Raw genomic sequence first — 17,055 nt, 5'->3', positions numbered from 1 at the left:
AGCTTCCAGCTGCTTCCACGTCATGCAGAACAACAACTTAATGCTACGTCTCAACCAGAGGCCACTCTGTATATTCACACACCCAATTTCCCCCAAGGCAGGCTGAGAAAAGCTGGATTTAGCCTAATAGGATACAATTAAACCAATAAATAAGCGAAAGCCTTGCAACCACTCTGTTGTTAAGATTTATTACCTAGGTCTTACAGCAATAATACTACAGAAGCAGGTAAGACACAAAAGTAGTTTCTGGAAAGTATCTCACAGGCGTTAAGTCGATTCCTTCTCTTTGCATGCTGTGTCTGTAGCTACAGAAGCTGCCTGGTTTGCATCAGTGTCATCTGGGTTGGCACCATCTAAGTGCTCTGAGTCGTTGCATTCTACTGTGACTTGAGCAGCATCAGGCTTTGCTTCAGCAGAGCTTCCGTTTGCATATTCAACCCTTTCAAAGAGTATCAGTAACTCACAGTGCTTGGTCTGAGGGAAGAGATCCACAGCCATTGCTTTAACAGGACGGAAGGCAGCTCCTCTGACTCGGTTGGAAGGGGCCCGGCAAAGGCTTGGTGGGGAAGATGCAGGAGGAAGAACTGTATTAATATTATACTATGCTGCGTATTACCACTACTCTTCTAAGCTTTTTCTTCCCCAAGCATCAGCAGTGATAGGGTTTGTCAGCACCCCTGTACATAGGTTGTTCCCAAAGCAGCACCTTTTGCTTCAAGATGAAAAGTAAACTGCAATGAATAGGACTTAAAAAATAAAAAGCCAATCTCAGCCCTCCTCCCCAGCAGCAGACTTTTTCTTTCTACCACGTTCTACTTAATACAAGAACTACTTACTCCACAAAGTTATTCATTGCAGCTCTAGGATTGCAGGACACATAAATAAGCTTCTTCAGCTGTTCAGCTCTTCTAATTGCAAGAATTACTTTGGAATCTAGACAAAGAAGAGACTGGATGTGAGTGTCAACAGACTTCAGAAAAATTCCAGCACAGACTCCGTCACAAACAAAACTGGTGTGGCACTGCACCGCTTCAAGTCACAGTTACAGCCTCGCACTTTCTTTATTCTATTGGTATTTTCCTGGGCACCCGCCAGAAAACAACTGGGAGAATGCACTGAAAACTCCAAGGAGGTGAACTTACGCAGTCCTGCTCGAGGTGGATCTACAATAGTGATCAGGTTCTGGGGAGGTAACACGTTAATTAAGGAAGGAACGATATCTTCAGCCTTCCCACAGTGAAATTCAATATTACTCAGTTCTGTAAAAACAAATTAATGTTATTAGTTACAGCATCTTTCAATACTCCCAAGTTTCAATACTGTCAATATGGAAGCCTTATGCCTTACAAACTACAAACTGTTTTGTCTACCAGAAATTGAAATTACCGCTGACTGCTGCATCAAGGTGTTTAAACAGCAGTAACTTATGTGTGTGTCATTATCTACACTAAAGCAAAAGCCCACAAAAAATAGCTGCTGTTTAATGTTTAATTCATAAGGGCAACTGTGGCTTTGTTTCACATTTGCGTTGAAATGTTCATTTATGAGAAAAAACAACAAAGCAGTCAGCAGGAAAATTGATCATACAGATTATCATGCAATTTTGTTTTCAGGAGAGGTTATATTGTTAAAATGGACAAGATTATTATGGATAAGATGTAATTACAGGCTTCTTCGATAAGATGAAGTAGCTGAGTAACTCCTACCCTTCCTAGAAAACAAAGATTTTAGCCTTTTAGCTTAACGAACCGTTAATCTGGGCATTGGCTTTGGCATCCTGCACAGCTTCTTGGCAGAGTTCAACTCCAATCACTTTCTTCACTTTCTACAGAATGAAGGGAAAAGATCAGCCCACCACACGTAAATGCAGCAGTTATTCACAGCAGCAGTAATTAACGGGAACTTGGAGTAATACCTGGCTAGAGAACTCATGCCTTGCAGCCAGAAAAGGTTGAGAAGAAACCTGTGCAAACAACAGGCTCTTCTTAAGATTGAAACTGGGGGATGAATAGCATTTATCCCAGCAGGGAAGTAACAGACTCTACTTATGCGGGGCTTTTTATTTTCTTAGGGGAGACTCCAGACTTCCTCAAATGCTACAGCAAGCTCTATGCCAAAAATGATGCAAGTATAAGAAATATTGGTTTATTCATAACCAAAGATTTCTGACAAAACACAACTAGTTAAGTGGATACACCTTTTTTATTAAGTTTTGGCTACCCTACAGAATTATGGCCTCTTTTTTTAATTGAAGATAATTTAGGGCACTCAACACAAGATTGAGTTTTCATAAATAGCTGAAAACAACTTAATTAGAAATCAATTATATGTATGTATGGGAATTGCTAAGTCAGCCTGAACCAATGATTGAGCACCTGGGGAAGGGACGCAGCGAGCCCTGGGAGCACAGGCAGAAGCAATTCAGCTGCATAACCAGAAGGGGTGGAGCCTGGTCCAGCCCTCCCCAGGCCTCACGAAGGGCTGGCAGCTACAAGAGAAGCATCTCTAGCTGGAGATCCCTCCTGCAGTGTCTGGTGAGCTCTGAGCCTTAGGATGGCTAAGCAAATTTATCTTTTTTCGTTCCTGAACTAGATTGTGACCATCACCCCTTTTTTGGGTCATTTAGAACTGGTTATCTGCTGTTGCCTTTTCCTACAATACATGTGTGTACATACATATATATACACACACACACACCCCAAGTATTTTTTTTTGTCGTAAGTGTAACAAAAGATCCACATCTGACTGTTAAAAGAAGATTATACCCAGGAGTAGACGTTACTTACCTTGGCCAAAGAAATCCCAATAGTTCCAGTACCACAGCAGATGTCCAGCACAGTGCTTTCTTGGCTCAGCTGTGCCCACTCCCTAATGGCAGCGTACAGAACTTCTGCAGCCTGTGTGTTTACCTGTGAAATTAATGTCAAACCAGTCTACTTCACAAACAGTAAACGCGTTTTAATGAGCTGCAGGAGAACAGCTTCTCTTTTACCTCATTTCTAAGAAACAAGCCCCATTCACGTGTAACCCAAAGTCACGCATGGCTGACTTCCAAGTCGTGACACCATTACAGGAGTTTCATTCAGTTCTGAAATACAATGATTTGGTTTCTATGTTCCTTCTGCTTCAGCACTTGAACTCTGCTGCAACAGCACAGACTACACGGTCAGGATTAAAAGCATTGGGAGGGAAGAATTACCTCTTGGAAAAGGAAACGAACTACAAAGATTATGGAACTGCTGCTGCACGTTCTGTGCAAGGCCACTCAACAGGAAGCAAATGATATCAAAACACTGAAGCAGTGAAAGAAAAAGCTACCTTTGACATCCCACCAAACACATTAATGCTCATTTACTGAGTTTTAACAGCAGAACACAGTACTCAAATGTATTTAATTGCAACGAAAGTGTAAAAGGTTGCATCTCCTAAGTATACTATCTTGTTATGGGGAAGTAGCCAATTTTGAAGGCAATAATGCAAATCCAGTTAAGTTAGCAGCTCAGTATCATCCTTACTTGAAAAAATGCATGAGGAGAAATTCTAAACTTTAGGCCAAGAAGTTCTTCATAGATGTATTTATCGCCAGCCACATGCTCCAAAGGCAAGTCTTCCAGATTGGGAGATTTCCTGGAGGAAGGGGAGAAACAAACACAAAAAGCAGACAAGCACGTTTGTTGCCATTTTTCCCAAAGCCGAAGTCATCTTGAAAACTATACTGCTACATACAGACAGAAATTTATTGTGTGCTACATCAATTGTGTTCTTCTACAGAACGTCGTCCCGAGTTTTTTTCTTATAATTCTTGTTCTATTTATACAGAGTTGGGCCTAAAAGAGGCAGAACTTCACAGTCGAGAGCAAACAGCCACCTCCTGCAGCAACACCTCCGCAGTGTGGCAGCTACCCAGTAACAGCGGGTTCAGCACAAGGATGCTGGCTGCCTTTTTCCAGGCAGCACTACGTGGAAGTTTCAGGAGTTTTGTGGAAAAATAACTGTTCAGCTAATTAGTAATGCTGCTGATATCTTCAGGAATTAGAAACAGATGAACTAAGGGTGTGGAAGTGCCACCTACTTTACTGTTGAAGACAACAAAACTGCCGCCACCCGAATTCCCCACAGCAAAGCTGAGTCCCTTACCTTTGGCCTTCCTCCACAAAGTACAGGGAAGTAACGCCGCTCTCCTTCCCTGCCCCTGCAGTGAAGTGCTCTGCCAGAGCAGCCTTCAGCTCAGCCAGCTCCTCTCTGCTTAACTTCTAAAGGTTTCATTGGAAAGGAGGGAGAATAATAATCTGTGTGACTTAAGAGAGATTATTTGCTACACGCCACCTGTATGGTAGCAGCATATAATAGAGAAGACAACTTACTGATGTAAATTAATTGCTCATTTACATGTATCAGACCATTTTAAATAGAAAAGTAGTTGCAAATAACTACTGATTTCTCTTTCACGTGCACTATTCAGAAAAACAAATTAATGTAATTTAGGCATCTCAAATACCTGAGGATTAAAGTAAACGACTGCCATGATGTGGCCATTCCTGCTGGTACGGACCGTGAGCTGCTTCCAGTGACCTTCGTAGGTTTCTGGGCTGTAAACTGAGTAAGGGGTTGACCTGCAATGTTCAGAAGCTGGGTTATTTAAAAAGGAATTGCTGTGGGGGGACAACATTCAATAGTTTATTGAAATAAAAGCAGCTCAGCAGGTAAAGCAATGAAACTGTTAAATAAAGCAGAAGCGACATTGATTTGTCAAGAAAAGGATGACTTCCAAATCTGAACTGAGGAAAAAAAGATGAAGTAGATCCTATCTCCTCCTGCAACAATCTGTCCTTAGCTTTTCATAATCCTCATCCGCTTTAATCCTCCCAAACTCATAGAGAGCACAGGCAGCTTCTCACCATGTACAGAAAATGAAACAACTTAAGTCTTAAGTGCCTTCATGGCTCCATGGCAAGTTGGAACTGCCCATTTCCACAATTATTCTGAGGTTTCAATGGCTGAGGATTTAACTGCTTTTTAGCTAATCTCTCCTTTTTAAGAAAGCATTGCTGCTTGCCCATTAATGTTTTACAGTTGTCTTGCAGGATGATTCTCCCCCACATCAGCCAAGCAGCTGCTTTTTGTTAATAAGAATTCTACGTGAAGCTGTCTCACAACTGCTTGTAGTTAATCTTATGAGAACTTTTGAGTATCCCAGACATCAAAACTTTCACAGGTAACTCATTTTACTTTTGCTCACCTTATGTAGTCTTGAAAAGTTTTTACTACTTTTTTGGCAACAGCAGGAATGTGAATGGTATCAAATGGCTCCACTACAGCGCAGGTACCGCCCTTGTATTTGCCAAGACGACAACCCACAGTTTTGTCTTCTTGATTTACACCAATCCCAATCAAGAACTCGCATTTGTTGCGATATTCAGTCTAGATTTAAAATAAAGTAATGGAAGAGGTTTATACAGCACTCTCTGTATATGCCATGTTCATCCTGAAACAACTCCCACGTGGCCACAGGTACTTACACACGCCTGCAGGACATTGCAGTTCCTACAGAAGATGCTCCCAAGCTTTGGTGGAGGGGAACTAATGGCCATAATGACAAAGCACAAAGGACTTGCTATTCCAAGAGCAAACTCCTGCGCTCTCTGCAACATGCTTCCATTAGCCTACAACATGCTTGTAGGGACAGCACGCCTTTTAAAGGTACATTATTCTGCTTCTAGCACACTTTCCCAGGCAGTATTTGCATGAAAGGCGGCAATGCCTACAATTCATGATTGTGAGAGGAAGAAAAACCCTCAGTTTCTTCACTGTCTCTTGGGACGGCCGCCTGAACACTGAGCTCCCTGCCAGCCCAGCGATCCGTTACCTGTAACGGTGAGGCCTTCACTCCCTCTATGGGGCAGCACATTCTGTTGTACTTCTGCTTCTGCAGGAATAGCCAGGGCAGCAGCGCTCTGTTGGTATTTCCAATTTCCCTGCCCGGATCAGAAACAACAATTAAAAGTACACGTTTGGATCAAGTGAGGTTAACAGTTATATGAGACTTTTTTTTTCCTGTTGTGGCCCACAAAGGCACGAGTTATCGCTTGGTCAGAGGAAAACCTTCCATGGTTTAACAGGGGAATAGAGCTCTCATGTCACAGGGCCCGCAGCGCCAAGAAACGAGACTTTGTGCAATTTTATGGTAGGTGCCGAAGTGACCAGCGCACCCAACGCACGGGTGGAACTTTATCTACAGGATTAAGGGAAACGATGGAAAAACGCTTCCATTTGCAAAGACCGAACGTGAGAAGCGAGGGGATAACTTGTGAGAGAAGCCCAGCGGTGTGGGGCCGTCCCTGCACAGCTCTGCCGGGCCGGGCGGCCCCTCTTGCCGTGCGGGGCCCCGAGCCGCGCGTCCCGCTCCCGCAGCTCCCCGAGCCGCAGGCGGTGCCCGGTGCCCGGCGGCTCCCCGTTCGCGTCGGGCCGAGGGCGGCGTTACCGGCGGCATTACTTGGCCAGCTTCTGCAGCACCCGCTCGCACTCCCGCCGTTTCTCGGCCAGCTGCTGCTCGTAGGGCACGGCCCACAGCGGGGTGACCACGTCGGCGATCCGCTTGCCGAGGGGCTCCCCGGCCCCGGCCCCCTCCTCCCGCTGCCGTTTCCTCGCCATGGGATCGGCCTTGGGCTTGGCCGCCCGCACGCCCAGAGCGCGGCCCTTCCACGCGGCGCCCTGCAGGGCCCTGACGGCCTCGTCCCGCTGCTCCTCGCTCCTGAACGTCACGAAGGCGAACGTCTGCCCGCCGAGCAGCTTGATCTTGTGCGGGCTCAGCCCGTGCTTGGCCAGGAACTTCTTCACGTCGTTGAAGCCGACGTACTTGGGCAGGTTCCGAATCTCCACCTTGTAGATCTCGGAGGTGAACAGCTCCGCCCGGGTGTAGCCGTACGCGTCGGGGGCGCCCTCGGCCGCCTCCATGGCGCCGCGCCGCGGGACGGGAGCGGCTCCGGAAAAAGGAAGGGAAGAAAGCGAGCGGCCGCCACCCGCTTCTTCTAAGGGCGCTCCTCGGGGCCGCCGCGTCCCATAAAAAATCGCTGCGAACGACGCGCCGCCTCAACGGTCCCTCAGCGCCGCCGCCATCTTAGGCCAGGCCGCCGCGGCGCGGGGGGGGAAGGAAGGAAAAGAGAGGAAAGCAGAGGAAAGAAAAGGAGAACCGCTGGGCCGGGGCTCCGCGCTGCCCCAGCGAGGTGGAGGGGCGGGGCGGGCAGCGCGGAGGGAAGGGGGCGTTTCCCATCGTGCCTTGCGGCGGCGCGGGCTGCGGGAATGAGGTAAAGGCGGGAGGGGCGGGGGCGCGCGGCAGGAAGCGCAGCGGCGGCGAGCGGAGCGCAGCGAGCCCGGCCCTATGGCGGACACCAAGGTGAGCGGCGGCGGGAGGGCGCCGAGCGGCGAGGGCGGTGGGCGGGAGGGAGAAAGGCGGCGGAGCGGGCCGGGGTGGGGGATGGGGGGCGACGGAAGCGGGCGGGGGCCGCGCAGGGCCGGGGCCGAGGCCCGGTCGGGGGCCGAGCCGCGCGGAGGCGGCCGGGGCAGCGCCGCTCTCGGGGCCGCGCTCGGGCGGAGCTCCGCTCCCCGGGCTGTTCCCGCTCCTTCCGCCTTTCTTTGCCCTGCGGCCCGGAGCAGCCCACGTGCCGCCTGTCGCGATACCGGCCTGCCCGCTCCCGCACGTGGCGGCGGGGCCGCGGTACCGCGCTGGGGCCGCTCCGCTCCTTTTCCCTCCCCTTCCCCACGCGCTCTAACGCGATTCGCTTCAATCTTAATGTCCCGCTCCGTCGGGGACGCGCCGAACCGTAGCGAAGCGCTCGTTGAATATCCGAAAGTTTTTCGCAGCGCTGTTTCTTGTCCTCTTCTTTCCGTGGAAGCGCGGCGCTCCGTGCCACCCCTCAGCGCTCAGCAGGCCCCGCGGGCCGGGAGCGCCGTGCGTGCGCCCTGCGGCTGCGTTCGCCTTTGTGTTGTTCGAGCGGCACCGACGAAAAGACGCTGATCGCCTCTCTCCGCCTGAGATCGCTGTTTTGGCCTCGTTAAGTTTGCAGATCGCTTTCCCTTGTAGACTCCTTCGCTGAGCGCGCCTACTGGCGCACCTGCCTGCCACGCGGCCGTGGTGCCGAGTCTCCTCACCGGGCTGCAGCTTTCATGAGCCCGGCTGTGCAGGTGGACCCCGAGCGGCTGCGCAGGAAGCCTTATGTTGGCTATTTAGCCACCGATTAAAAACAAAGGTCCTCAAAGGGTGCGGGGATGAAGAAAGTAAATTTAAATAACTTCATGAGTGTTGCTGCTGTGCTGCAGAAATCTGACTTGGAGAGTTCTGACACATAGGGCGAGAACAGTGAACTTCTGTTGCCTGTCTTGATGGAGTTGGGCTGGTAGAGGTGGTTTCTTTAGTGATGTTTTTACCCCCTGTTAATGGTAGGTTGTCAGCCATGAAGTAGTGTGTCCGTTAGTAGCATAAAGCACGTTGTGCTGGAGAAATGATTGGAGAAGTGACTTTTCAGCAGCCAGAAGCCAGGATAGTAAAACAAAACCAGCATGAGGCTATTTCTTTTGTAGTCTAACTGCACATTGACACAGAGCAATTAATTTTCAACTGTGAATTTGGTTTATTTTTAGAGCACGGCTCAGTTGTTGAGATGCAATTGTTGAATAGCTGTGAATATAAGTATGCAGCAAGTTTATCTTTCTTTTTTGCTTTTCCCCCTTCCAGGAAGCACACGAGGAGCACGATACTTCCACTGAAAACGCGGATGACTCTAACCATGATCCTCAGTTTGAGCCCATAGTTTCCCTTCCTGAGCAAGAAATAAAAACTCTGGAAGAGGATGAGGAAGAGCTCTTTAAGATGTAAGTAGAACACTTCTAAATATTATCTAACTGCTTATCATACTTAAGCTTGACTGTGTTACACGGAAGTTGGATGACTTGTTAGGAGTCTCTGTATGAAGCAGCAGTGTAAATTGGCTGCTGTTTGCTGTAGTGGCAGAGTTTGAGCTGGGGAGGGCTGACAGCACTGCTCCCAAGGAACTGATTAAGGTCTGGAATAGCATGAAGGAGGTGGCATCATGAATTTGGTTTTAATATTGTCTCATTTAGCCTGAAAGAAAACATTAACTTGGGTAATAACTAAAGGTTTGAAGGTATGTGGTAGTAGTCTAAAACATACAGTGCAAAAGAAATGGAAGAGCAGCGTGGAACCCAGACGCATCCCAGACAAAACTCTGTTTGGAACTAGTGTCTCTTGAGCAGATGTTTCCTTTCCTTTAGCAGTGTCTTAAGCTCTTCAGGCTAAGTCTGTGATCAGTGTTGACTGATCTCCCAGATTATTCCTGTTTTTCCCTTTTGGCACACTGGCATCTTGAAACATTAAAGAATGATGTTCTAAAGCTGGTAAGCTGCACTGCGGTGCAGCACTAGGCTTCCCTTGTACCTGACTGAAGAGCAGCAATAACAAGGATTTGGGAGTTGGAAGGGAGTGATTCTAGAGGGTGAGGGGCTTTGTTAACAGTGCATCAAACACCAGGCTTGGAATTACACAGGAGCCTTAGTTTCAGGCTACTCAATTTTTTTGAGTTAAAATTACTGCTGGCTGGCTGTAGCAGTTGTATTCCTAGTGTAGGAACTCTATGAATAGCAAAAGCTGTTATTTATACATTAATTTAAAATGCCAAATACATTCACTTCCTGAAGTGTGTATATATAATATAACAAACCAGGGTAGATGTTAAAGAATTCCTCACAGCTTGCAGGTAAACGTCAGTGTGTGTCAGTTTCTGACACTGCATGCTGAATAAAAGCAGTGGTCACAGAATCACACAGAATATCAAGCTGGGGGGGACCCACAAGACTCATGAAGTCCAACTCCTGGCTCCACAACGACCACCCAAGGTTCTTGTGTGGCTTAAAAGCCATCTGCTGTACCATGCAGCGGAAGTGTTGTTTCGATGAGCTGTTACGTGCAGGCTGACTTCTTGCGTTCTTCCTTCTTTAAGGCGAGCAAAGCTGTTCCGATTTGCATCTGAGAATGACCTTCCCGAGTGGAAAGAGCGAGGAACTGGTGATGTCAAACTGCTGAAGCACAAGGAGAAGGGAACAATTCGCCTCCTCATGAGGAGGGATAAAACTCTAAAAATCTGCGCAAACCATTACAGTATGTTATGCACTGCTATACATGCTACTGTTTTGTTTTTTGTTTTTTAATTAAGCTTGATGGAGCTTTATACATTGAAAGTTGAGAGCCCAGTGGCTTTTAGCAGTATCTAGAGAATTGCTGCCTCTTAAAGCGAGTGTCCAACTTCCAGCAGACTATAAATACTGTCATTTCTTGCTCTGACCATAGAGGACTTGTATCAAAACATGAGTGCTCACCTTCACGAACAGAAGGAGGCTGTGGTTTGATGATAGCCTGCAGCATTGAGTATGAAAGCTCTTAGTTTTAAAGAGTGCTAGTGTTTGAAGACACTTTGAAATTTAACTGGCATAGACAGACACAGTGTCATTGATCCCAACAGTTTGTTGTTTTTTAATGGTCACAGAAAATGTGGACTTATGTAGTATCTTTGGAATTAAGCTACATGCAGGTAGTTTGAAACAATTGCTTAATTTAACAATACAGATCTGAGAACAGAAGTGATGACTTATTTTTCTGTGGGCAAACCTTTACAGAAGGTCAGACAATCAGAGCACAGGTGTTCCTGGTTTTGGGTGAAAGAGAAGGTAAATACGAAAGTAGCACAGTCCCTAACCAGTAACAGTAATCAACCTTTTCTTTAGGAAAATATCCACATAAACAGATGTTTTTCCTGGAAAAACTGCTTGCAGTATAGATTCCTTTACTGAATTTCTGGTGATGTGCAGGCAGACAAAAAGACCCTTTTCATTTTTTACAAGCATTAAGTGAAACAGTGAACTCCCATCTCTAAGTTTATTTAAAAAAAGAAAAAAAGTGAGTTGACTGTCTTTAGATTTCTTCTGAACGAAACACAGGAGCCAGGCATTGGGATGGGGGGAAGCAAGGAATGCACATGTCTGAACTGTGTGCAGTGGGAGAGGGCTGAGTGGTGTGAGCAGTAACGTTCAGACTCCCCCATTCAGTTGGGTTAAGTAACAGTGGTGTCTCGGAGGGAAGGGGCTCCATTTTGTGGGAAGGAGCAAAAGGGCTGAAAATGTGCTGTGTGCCTTTTACAGCAGTGCAGAATTTTGTGATCCCTTGTAGTAAAGCTCTTAGTGAGAGAGCAGAGAGCCTGATTAGATGACTAAGTGTAGGAATAGCTATTTTTCTCATAGTATACCATATTTTCAGTGTGCAAAAGAATGGTCTTTCTCTCAGAGTGTCTTTTCTTCCTAAACCGTTTGTTCCTAAGGGTTGTGCTTAATGCTTCCATCTCTCAGGTAAGTATAGGAGTTGTTTGTTTTGGGACAGAATTAAGATGCGCTATAGTGAATCTAGCACTCTTTTATACAGTGATGACATTGTGTCATTTTACTGGAGGATGCAAAGAGAAATTTATTTGGATGCCACTGTTTTTTTTATTTATTCATAAGTAATTCTCTATAAAATGCATTATGTAAGCAACAAAACCCTACAGATTTATGAAGGCTGGTGTGGAAAACGTGTATTATTGTGCTCTGTACCTCTTCTAATGCTTGCTTTTCAGTCACACCCCTAATGGAGCTGAGGCCTAATGCTGGGAGTGACAGGGCCTGGGTCTGGAACACACATGCTGACTTTGCAGATGAATGCCCCAAGCCTGAGCTTCTGGCAATCCGGTTTTTAAACGCGGAAAGTGAGTGGACAGCTGCTGAACTTGTTGTACTGTACTCTGAATGCTACTGCAGAACACTGTTAGATATGGTACCCTACCTAGAAGCTAATTGCTGCTTTCTCTGGGAGAAGTCAGTTACCATTTTACCAAATGTGTTGACGTATGGTGTAACAGCTAAATCTTAGTAACGTTTTCAGAGCTTTATGCCATAAGAACTTCTTAAGCTTAAGCTTTTTCATGCAAACATAATGCTGACTGAGCAGATGATGGGTGACCAGACATAAGTCAGCCCTTCACGTATCTTTTGTGATGCTTGAGAAGGAGTTGTATTTCTTGAATTAGTTCACAGCTGCTTCTGAATTTCCTGTGGGGCAACAGTGACCTCGTGTGGTCAGTCGTGCCAAGCTGGCAGACCAGATTGCTGTTTCTATGGCTCTAGTGTTAAGTACCTTGACTGAGCAGACTAGCAATCTACTGTTGCTTGTATTCACTATGTATGAACATTGTTTAGGAAAACTTAGACCAAAACATAAGACAGATCATATTTCTCTAGCTATTGTAGCCAAGATTAACTTGAATTCGAGTCTTTGTCTCACTAGTGCAGTACTCAAGCTTTATCTTTAGCACTTGTTGCTGAGACCCTAAGTTGTGTTGTTCCTCTGGGGTGTGATGTAGTGGAGGGCCAGTAGTTCATAGCTAATCTTCAGTCTGCTGCGCATAGCTGTGTTAGGATACCGCTGTATTCTTATTTTTGTGGGGCAGGGGCAGCTAAGAGTCTTACTGACCACAAGGCAGTTCCTTCTGGAATCTTATTTGAAATATTTTGAAAGTTAAGAGGCTTTCTTAGATTTGCTGCTCAAGATCTGCACAAAAAAAGTGACTGAAAAACTTTGTGGAGCTTTTTGTATGATCTTAAGCTCAATCACTCTGTAAGTACCTACAAGTTTTGTTTACACAGCCACTGATTTTGAGGGAAGATACTTGAGAAACATTCAGTGTTGCAAGGAGGTAAAGTTAATGAAAAGTATTCTGTCTTTACTGAAACAGATGCACAGAAATTCAAGGCAAAATTTGAAGAATGCAGAAACGAAGTAGACAAGAGAGCAAAAAAAGGTAAGGGTTAAGTCTTAAATGTTGTGCATCTTCTGTTTGCTGGTTATAGCCCCCAGTGTGTCGTTGTGCTGGAGCAGACTCACTCTGCACCGAACTGCAGCCATCAGTTCAGGTGCTTTTTTTGTCTGCGAGAGTAATCACTCACAGGCATGATGAATGCCTTCTTTCTTGTGGAAGGCTGTTACAATTGCTATTGGGACATGGCTTTTCTTTTTCTTTTTCTTTTCTTTTAATTTTTCTTTTCTTTTTTTTTCTGGAACTGCTGCAGAAGTATTTTGGTTTATAATACTCAAGTGAACTGTGAGCACTCTAACCACAGTGATATTTTCTCCTCCTAGTTTCCCATCCCGAATTCCACAACTATGTAGTCATGGAAATAGAATGTTCAGTTCTAATATTTAATGTATTTGGAATGGTAGAATGTCTTCACAGGTCTTTATTGAATAGCTTAATGCGTCACATTGTGTAATTGTCTGTTACAAGATAGCATATCTTGTGAAATAAACACCTCCATCTTCCTAAAGTACAGATTACAAGTAGTTGGCGAGCAACGCTTTTGATATTCAGATCAGAATCCTTCACTCTTAGGAACTGCCTGTCTGTCCCACTTCCAAAGTGGGGAGGTGGGGTCTTGGGGAGGCTGGTTTTCATTTGAGATGGACTAGAAGCTGGGACTTGGGAGATTTCTGTGTTGCATGGGGTCTGTTTCTGGTAGCATGAAAGCTGACCAAATGAGAAGTATTTCTCTGTCAGTACGGTTAGGCACTCATCTAGTGATTAAAATATCCAAATGGTGTTTCTTGAATTCTGACACTGGAAGGAATTAGTAAAGAAGAAACAGAATGAGTCACTCCAGTGCTCAGTGGAAAGTTGCTTTTGCTCTTACTCTAAATACAGGTTGTCTCTCCTCCCTATCCTCTTTACCTTTACTGTTCCTCTGTTACAGGAAAATTGACTACTTCCTCTGTGTAACTCTTTTTTTTTTTTTCCTCATCAATCTCTTAGCAGGCACAGACAAAAATGACAGTGCCGATAAAGTTGCTGAAAAACTAGAGGAGCTTTCTGTAAAGGATGAGAGCAAAGAAGCTGAGAAGAAAGAGACCAAGGAAAATGAAGAAAAGCAATAAATCATCCTGGGCCTTGCAGTTTTTCTTTATATTTTTTCTTTTTTTTATTTTTACAAGGGACTTTATAAGGAACTGAATTCAATGTTCAGGTTGTTTTTTCTAAGCTTTTGCCCTTTTGAAGATGTCTTCAGAAAATCCATTCCCCAGTCATGAAAATGTACTGTGCTAACTTTCTTTTCCATAGTGGAAACAGTTATTTATGGTCATCCAAAAGAGTGAATAAAACAAACTTGAAACAGCATCAGAGGATAGAACTGAGTTTTCTATATGCTTTAAAGGCTTATGAATACAATTGTTTCATTGGGTGTTGAGATGCATGTTGTCCTACCCAGGCTAACTAGATGAAAGGACTTTACGAACAGGGAAGATTAGGATGGCATGCACGTCTTCTGAAACTCATACAGCAATCCTTTCACATTCCTCTCTGCTCTTTGTTCCTGGGCAGGAAACACACCTGTGATTCTTGAAATGCAGCAGGTTTGTGACATTAGACAGTAGAGCATTCCTGGTGCACTATTAATGGTGTTCCATTGGACAGGGAAAATAAAGGGGGAGCAAACATTACGTGAGACCTGAGTATTATCTTCCTACTAGAAAAGAAAATGTCAGCTCTACTGCTCATGAAAGTCATTAATGTTAGCAATGCTTGAGCCTAGCACAAAGCTGTAGCTGTGAACCCAGATCTTCCACAATGTGCTTCTTGCTGACTGTATTGTCTCTATATTAAGATGTACGCAAAGAAGTCTTAAACGTTGGAGTACCAGCAGTCAGCATTATAACAGTCACACTCTTAAAATTTATAAGCCTTTGTTTTTGTGTTTTTTCAGGGCCTTGGAGCTTAATATTGCTTTTAAGAATTGGGGAGGTGGTGACCTTACAGGATGCCTTCTGGGAGTCTGTCCCTCTTGAAGGGAGAAGTTCAGTTATTCTCTTAGGTGATCATGTTGTACACACTGAAGGGGCACAACTCTTGCCAGTAATGAGCAAGTTGATCAAATCTCTTTCCTACAAGCGTTAATTGCTTGCCTGGTTTCAAGTTACTGCTAGAGAGTAGGAGAAAATATATATTAAGTGATAAAACCAACACAATTTAAGTTGGATAGATTAATTGAATTTTGTTGTTAACCACTAATACAAGGTTAGTGTTAGATAGCAATGGAATTCTATGTTACTATTCTCAAACTATGAAAACTGAACAAAACTTGCTAAACTTTGTATGGTGTTAATATTGGCTAGTGAGACCTCTGTCTTCATAAAAAGGCTTTCTAAGTAGACTGGACTCTGCAATCTATCTGAGGAAAACAGACCTAAAAAAGAACAACTTGTGTTTCTGCTTAGTACTGCCTTTTATGCTACCGAACCAGTAGTCTTAAATGTGGAACTGCTACTAAGGTACTCACTTCATTCAAACAAAGTAATTCCTTTAGTGTTGTACACGTTCCCCTTCAAGTACAGCAGATATTAAAAGTCTGTTAATTAACAAAGATGGTCGAAAGGCAAAATACGGTGTTCTTCAGTGTTTCTGGTTTGGAAATAACAAAGCAAAGCTCTTTTGAAGTACGTAGCATTTGAATGTAAAAGCCAAATTGTTATCCATGAGTCACTGTAAATTCTCTGATCTGATAATGTCAAACTGTGTCTAAATTGATAGAAATGACATTTAAAAATTTCAAAATAAATGTAAATTTTCATTTAAAGGATTTGCTGTTTATTTAAAGAACTGCTGGGAATGTGCTCTTGGCCTGTGGGGCAGATGGAGATGACAGAGCATGATGGAGGCAGCAACACGGGTGGATGTGGTTTCACTAGCATTGTGCTGCAGACAGGAGGAAGAATCATTTGCCTTAATGCTCTAAGTGTTCCTGTCTTAATGTTTGCCTTAGTATTGACAAAATCTGTTTAACTGTATTGCCTTCTTTCTCTCTCCCTTCCCCCCCCCTTACCTGTGCATACTTAACTGATTTTCAGACGTTTCCCTTCCTGCTTAGGTTAATTGGTCCATGTTTACAGTTCATGGATTGCTAATAAGCGATTTCTCTGGTTAGCACTTGGCTGAGGAACGTTCTGGTCCAATAGAGCTGGCTACTCAACAGCCTGGGGATGCCTTAAAGTTCTTCCAAACTGGACTTAGCTAAAATTACTATTGCTTTGAAATAGAAGGAAGGGGAATAACCCAGTGCTTCGCTGATGCCACCGAAATCTTCAACGATGTATCATTTCAGAGCCAGAAGATAAGGGGAAGAATTGTTTGTGTAACTTCTCAGCACGTGAATTTAAGTACGGAGTATCAACGAGTGGTCTGCTGGTGAACGTGCAGCCTGTAGCAGTCCCTCAAAGCGAGTTGCATTCGTGGAAATACTTTTTGTTCGTGTGAAGTTCAGATTTGTGTGTACAGCGTTACAAACAAGAACCGGTGTTTTAAGCACAGACCGGGTCGTGGCCCAATTCTGCAGTACACGTGAAGTAGCGCTAGCCTGCAAGCTCTTCTGGGGAATTTTATTTAGACCAGACTCGTGTGGGTGGCCAAAGCGTGCTCCTAAAACGCGTCTTCTGCTTTACTGTGTGCTTCAACAGTCAGCGACCCGCGTCCAGCCGCGGCGGGGCAGATGCTGCACGAGCACAGCCCTGCTTCGGCTCGTCGCGCTGCTACGTGCGCCGGAAGGCTTTCAGCTCAGCACCGCGCGGCACTCTGTAAAACGCCGACCCGTTAGGCGCGCGGCAAAGGACCAGGCCGGGCGTTCCGTGCCGAGCAGCCGCCAGCCCCGCAGCCCCTGGCGCCCCGCCTCCGCCCGCCCGGAGCGCTGCAGCCGAGGCTCGTGGCAGCGCCCTGCCCCAGGCTGCCGCCGCTTCCCAGCGCCGCAGAGCGCCGGATGAAGCCGCGGGGCAGAGCCCGGCTCTCGCGTAACCGCGTGCCTTCGGGCCGGTGCTCGCTCTGCTTTTCCACATATTAAAAGCCGACGCTTTCGGTTTTATTGCAAACTGTGCAAAGCTGAGAGCCCTCGTTTTATTTGAGTTTTTGCTCCCGGAGT

General features: G+C 45.5%; 2 protein-coding genes and 1 non-coding gene across 3 annotated transcripts; 2 read left to right on the top strand and 1 right to left on the bottom strand.

The window, feature by feature from the left end:
- Nucleotides 1–172: 172 nt before the first annotated feature.
- TRMT2A (tRNA methyltransferase 2 homolog A) lies at nucleotides 173–7,247 on the bottom strand. The gene is made up of 11 exons (XM_042828612.1): nucleotides 6,494–7,247; nucleotides 5,867–5,975; nucleotides 5,240–5,421; nucleotides 4,499–4,613; nucleotides 4,138–4,253; nucleotides 3,516–3,627; nucleotides 2,787–2,909; nucleotides 1,750–1,825; nucleotides 1,143–1,259; nucleotides 837–933; nucleotides 173–556 (listed from the first exon to the last, which is right to left on the bottom strand). Exons 1-11 carry the CDS (start codon nucleotides 6,952–6,954, stop codon nucleotides 268–270), a joined length of 1,797 nt encoding a protein of 598 aa, XP_042684546.1. The 5' UTR covers nucleotides 6,955–7,247; the 3' UTR covers nucleotides 173–267.
- Nucleotides 7,248–7,311: 64 nt separating this feature from the next.
- RANBP1 (RAN binding protein 1) lies at nucleotides 7,312–15,723 on the top strand. The gene is made up of 6 exons (XM_042828613.1): nucleotides 7,312–7,393; nucleotides 8,732–8,868; nucleotides 10,014–10,171; nucleotides 11,679–11,807; nucleotides 12,834–12,899; nucleotides 13,905–15,723. The coding sequence occupies exons 1-6, from the start codon at nucleotides 7,379–7,381 to the stop codon at nucleotides 14,024–14,026; spliced, it is 627 nt and encodes a 208-aa protein (XP_042684547.1). The 5' UTR covers nucleotides 7,312–7,378; the 3' UTR covers nucleotides 14,027–15,723.
- Nucleotides 12,973–13,105, top strand: LOC122165904. The gene has a single exon (XR_006170621.1). It is a non-coding gene; the product is annotated as a small nucleolar RNA SNORA77 (small nucleolar RNA).
- Nucleotides 15,724–17,055: the final 1,332 nt, after the last annotated feature.

The sequence above is a fragment of the Centrocercus urophasianus genome, unplaced genomic scaffold (genome assembly GCF_019232065.1).
Source record: "Centrocercus urophasianus isolate 14NV4802_14NV808 unplaced genomic scaffold, USGS_Curo_1.0 seq_30, whole genome shotgun sequence".
NCBI classification, from domain to species: domain Eukaryota; kingdom Metazoa; phylum Chordata; class Aves; order Galliformes; family Phasianidae; genus Centrocercus; species Centrocercus urophasianus.
The sequence above is the reverse complement of the archived record's forward strand: the minus strand, read 5'-3'. Positions and strand labels throughout refer to the sequence as shown.

Bases quoted from the DNA above. Each gene is read 5' to 3' on its own strand.
- TRMT2A (XM_042828612.1), bottom strand. From the start codon at position 6,954: ATGGAGGCGGCCGAGGGCGCCCCCGACGCGTACGGCTACACCCGGGCG. The intron at 4,614-5,239 runs GTGAGCAAAAGT...TGAACATTGCAG, and splicing joins ACTTTTCAAGACTACATAAG to GTCAACCCCTTACTCAGTTT. The intron at 934-1,142 runs GTAAGTTCACCT...TTCTTTGTCTAG, and splicing joins TCCACCTCGAGCAGGACTGC to ATTCCAAAGTAATTCTTGCA.
- RANBP1 (XM_042828613.1), top strand. The intron at 11,808-12,833 runs GTGAGTGGACAG...TTACTGAAACAG, and splicing joins CCGGTTTTTAAACGCGGAAA to ATGCACAGAAATTCAAGGCA. The intron at 12,900-13,904 runs GTAAGGGTTAAG...TCAATCTCTTAG, and splicing joins AGACAAGAGAGCAAAAAAAG to CAGGCACAGACAAAAATGAC.